At 36.4% G+C, this 2903-nt stretch overlaps 1 protein-coding gene and 1 long non-coding RNA gene across 3 annotated transcripts in view; one reads left to right on the forward strand and one right to left on the reverse strand.

Moving 5' to 3' along the window:
• Positions 1-179, forward strand: part of rpl12 (ribosomal protein L12) — a 6092-nt gene extending 5913 nt beyond the window's left edge. For both annotated transcript variants that reach the window (XM_034867130.1, XM_034867138.1), the window contains exon 6: positions 23-179. In XM_034867130.1, the coding sequence (XP_034723021.1) occupies positions 23-141 (119 nt within the window). In that variant the 3' untranslated portion in view covers positions 142-179. The remainder of the gene's footprint in view (positions 1-22) is intronic.
• Positions 1-2903, reverse strand: part of LOC117942050 — a 17285-nt gene that overhangs the window by 13757 nt on the left and 625 nt on the right. The gene's annotated exons all lie outside the window — the stretch shown is intronic.

Here is a 2903-nt window from a genome sequence, read left to right on the forward strand (position 1 = left end):
CCCCCCCCCCCCCCACCTGCAGGGACCATCAAAGAGATCCTGGGTACCGCTCAGTCGGTCGGATGCACCATCGATGGTCGCCCTCCCCATGATGTCATCGATGACATCAACGCCGGCAAAATCGAGTGTCCATCTGAGTAAAGGAGCGATGCAAAGGATAATAAAAATCACAAACTAAACTCCTTGTGTTGAATCTTTGTCTTTGTAACACCTATTTAAATGGTCGATACAACGACTAGATGGGACAAGAGTTAATTTAATTTTACTTTGCATATTGCACCAATAGTTAATAGTTTTAAGGTGTTTTTGCAAGATGCTAAATTAAAGCGGCTACTCTACTCGGCTAAAAAAAATTCTGAATTTATCTGCAAAGATGGTGACTTGGCTCAAATGAATCGAATTGAAACTAACATTAAGTGATTAAATTACTTTATAATTGATTACTAAGGAGAATGCAGTTGCTCCAATTAATTTAAACAAAATTGTATTTTGTAATTTACTGAATGGGGCTTTTGGCCAAAATTCCAGCAAATCATGCTAATCGAGTCTACTTTCTTAAATGCAAGAATAAATCTGGATTAAATGCTTCTTAAACCGCTTATGAATGTGTGAATCACGTAAAGCACAATGTAGGTGAACATGTTAAAGCAATGATAAAAAAGCGGTTTAATTCAAATATTTCATTTTTCAATTACCTCAATCTCAAATTACTCCAGTGTCCAGAGTTTGTTACAGCTTTAGTAGGTAACATGTTGATATTAATGAATTCATTAAAACTGTTGGCTCCACATGGTTCAGTATGGCTCAGATTGTAGCATCGGGCAACTTACCTTCCTGCGCGGAAACTCGTGAAGATAATTCAGATTCTTCTGTTTCACATCCATGTCTTAATTATAGGAAACTGGAGGTTGGGGGGGGGGGGCAGTTGGAGAAGACTTATATCCTGTGAACACATCGTGTTATTAGGGTTCTTCATGGGGGTGATAGCAACTACTCTGGTTAGAACAAATGTTATTTTCTAGTAAACAAACAGTTTAAAATCTCATTTCTTGTTGAATTGGTATAATCTTTCAAATTAAAATCAGAGTTAAGTTTAAATTGTTACTGAGCTCATGACAACATGTTTATTTTCTCCTGGTGTCCCGTCTCTCCAACGAGTTGAAAGTCGTCACCATGTCTTTCTTTCACCTATAATCACACCGGGAGCAATAATGAGTCTTCTACATATATCAGGTTGATTGTAAAAAAGATTAAAAAAAAAAAAAAAAAGTAGTAGGATAGGTCCGGATGAGCTCGTCAGACACTAATAATATTAATCTGAGCAACACAAGCACTTTTGTGAAGGGAAATACAAGCTGGACACAACCCACCAGACTCCATTTAAAAAAGCAATACTTTAAGCGTGTTTAAAGCCAACATATTTTCACATGTAAGTGTGTAAACTATGTGTTTACTTCAACCAGAACTAGAGTTGTGATGGTTGGAAAGGTGTAAGGACGACCAAAAAGTGCTTTTAATAGATTTATTTTGTTTTTGTAGACTTTGAATGAAGTGTGTTTAACGATGCTAAAATTACTGTTTATTTACATGGAGTCTGGTGGGTTTAACTAACGCAATTTCGTGGATATTTTCATGTTTAAAAAAAATGATCTTTAGTCTATAACAGAAATATCGACCTGCTTAGAAATCCTTTCCATGATGTTGTCAGACACTAATAATATTAATCTGAGCAACACAAGCACTTTTGTGAAGGGAAATACAAGCTGGACACAACCCACCAGACTGCATTTAAAAAAGCAATACTTTAAGCGTGTTTAAAGCCAACATATTTTCACATGTAAGTGTGTAAACTATGTGTTTACTTCAACCAGAACTAGAGTTGTGATGGTTGGAAATTGGAAAGACGACCAAAAAGTGCTTTGAATAGATTTATTTTGTTTTTGTAGACTTTGAATGAAGTGTGTTTAACGATGCTAAAATTACTGTTTATTTACATGGAGTCTGGTGGGTTTAACTAACGCAATTTCACGGATGTTTTCATGTTTAAAAAAGAAAGGATCTTAGTCAATAACAGAATTGATTGAACAGATTGTTGTTCCCGTCAGTCACTTAGACACAAAAACGGGAGAATAAGGTTGAAAAAACCTGTGAGGTGTATTTTAGGTCAGTCAGGAATCCACGCAGTTTGGGCTTTTTATACAAAATATTTATTGAAAATCTCAGCCCGACATATACAACTCTAGAAAAGTACAAACAGTTCCAAAACTCAGCAGGTACAGATATTTATACTTCTCATCACATTCAGCCGCTACACGAGTAGTATTTGCTTCTAGTATTTTGTGAAATAGTACATGTAAGTGCAGTTAAAACACCTTGCTCCAGTACAACCCAACGATGGATTTCAAATTCTAAACTAGCGCGTGATTTCTTCCCAAAACGCTCGCATCACATTTCAGATTTTGTTCTTATTCTTTTCAAATTTTAAACATTAAATGTCCTCGACTAAAGAGAGATATTTTACGTACGGTTGATTTAACCGACAGATGTGTTAGAGAGATATGCTGGAAATACTTTGAACGTCAACAAGAAGTAAGGTCACCCAACATTGCTTGGAGCACCTTTAAAATCAAAGAAATCGTAGTCGACTTTAGACCCAAACGAGCCCTACTGGTCATAAACGGGACGTTATCATGTTTAACACGGAAGAACTTTGGCTTCTTCTGGTAAACAATAAAAAAAGAAGGGTTTTGTTTTTCTTTGTCTTAATTTGAAGACATCTCTGTAACGGTGCTACTCTGAAAACAAACCTATTCATGACTGGACGTGAGTTTAAGAATGCTTCTGCTAACCCCAACAAACCATTCGGCTGTCAATGCTAACCCCAACCAACCAATCGGCTGTCA

This window comes from Etheostoma cragini, chromosome 1 (assembly GCF_013103735.1).
Source record: "Etheostoma cragini isolate CJK2018 chromosome 1, CSU_Ecrag_1.0, whole genome shotgun sequence".
In the NCBI taxonomy this organism is placed as follows: domain Eukaryota; kingdom Metazoa; phylum Chordata; class Actinopteri; order Perciformes; family Percidae; genus Etheostoma; species Etheostoma cragini.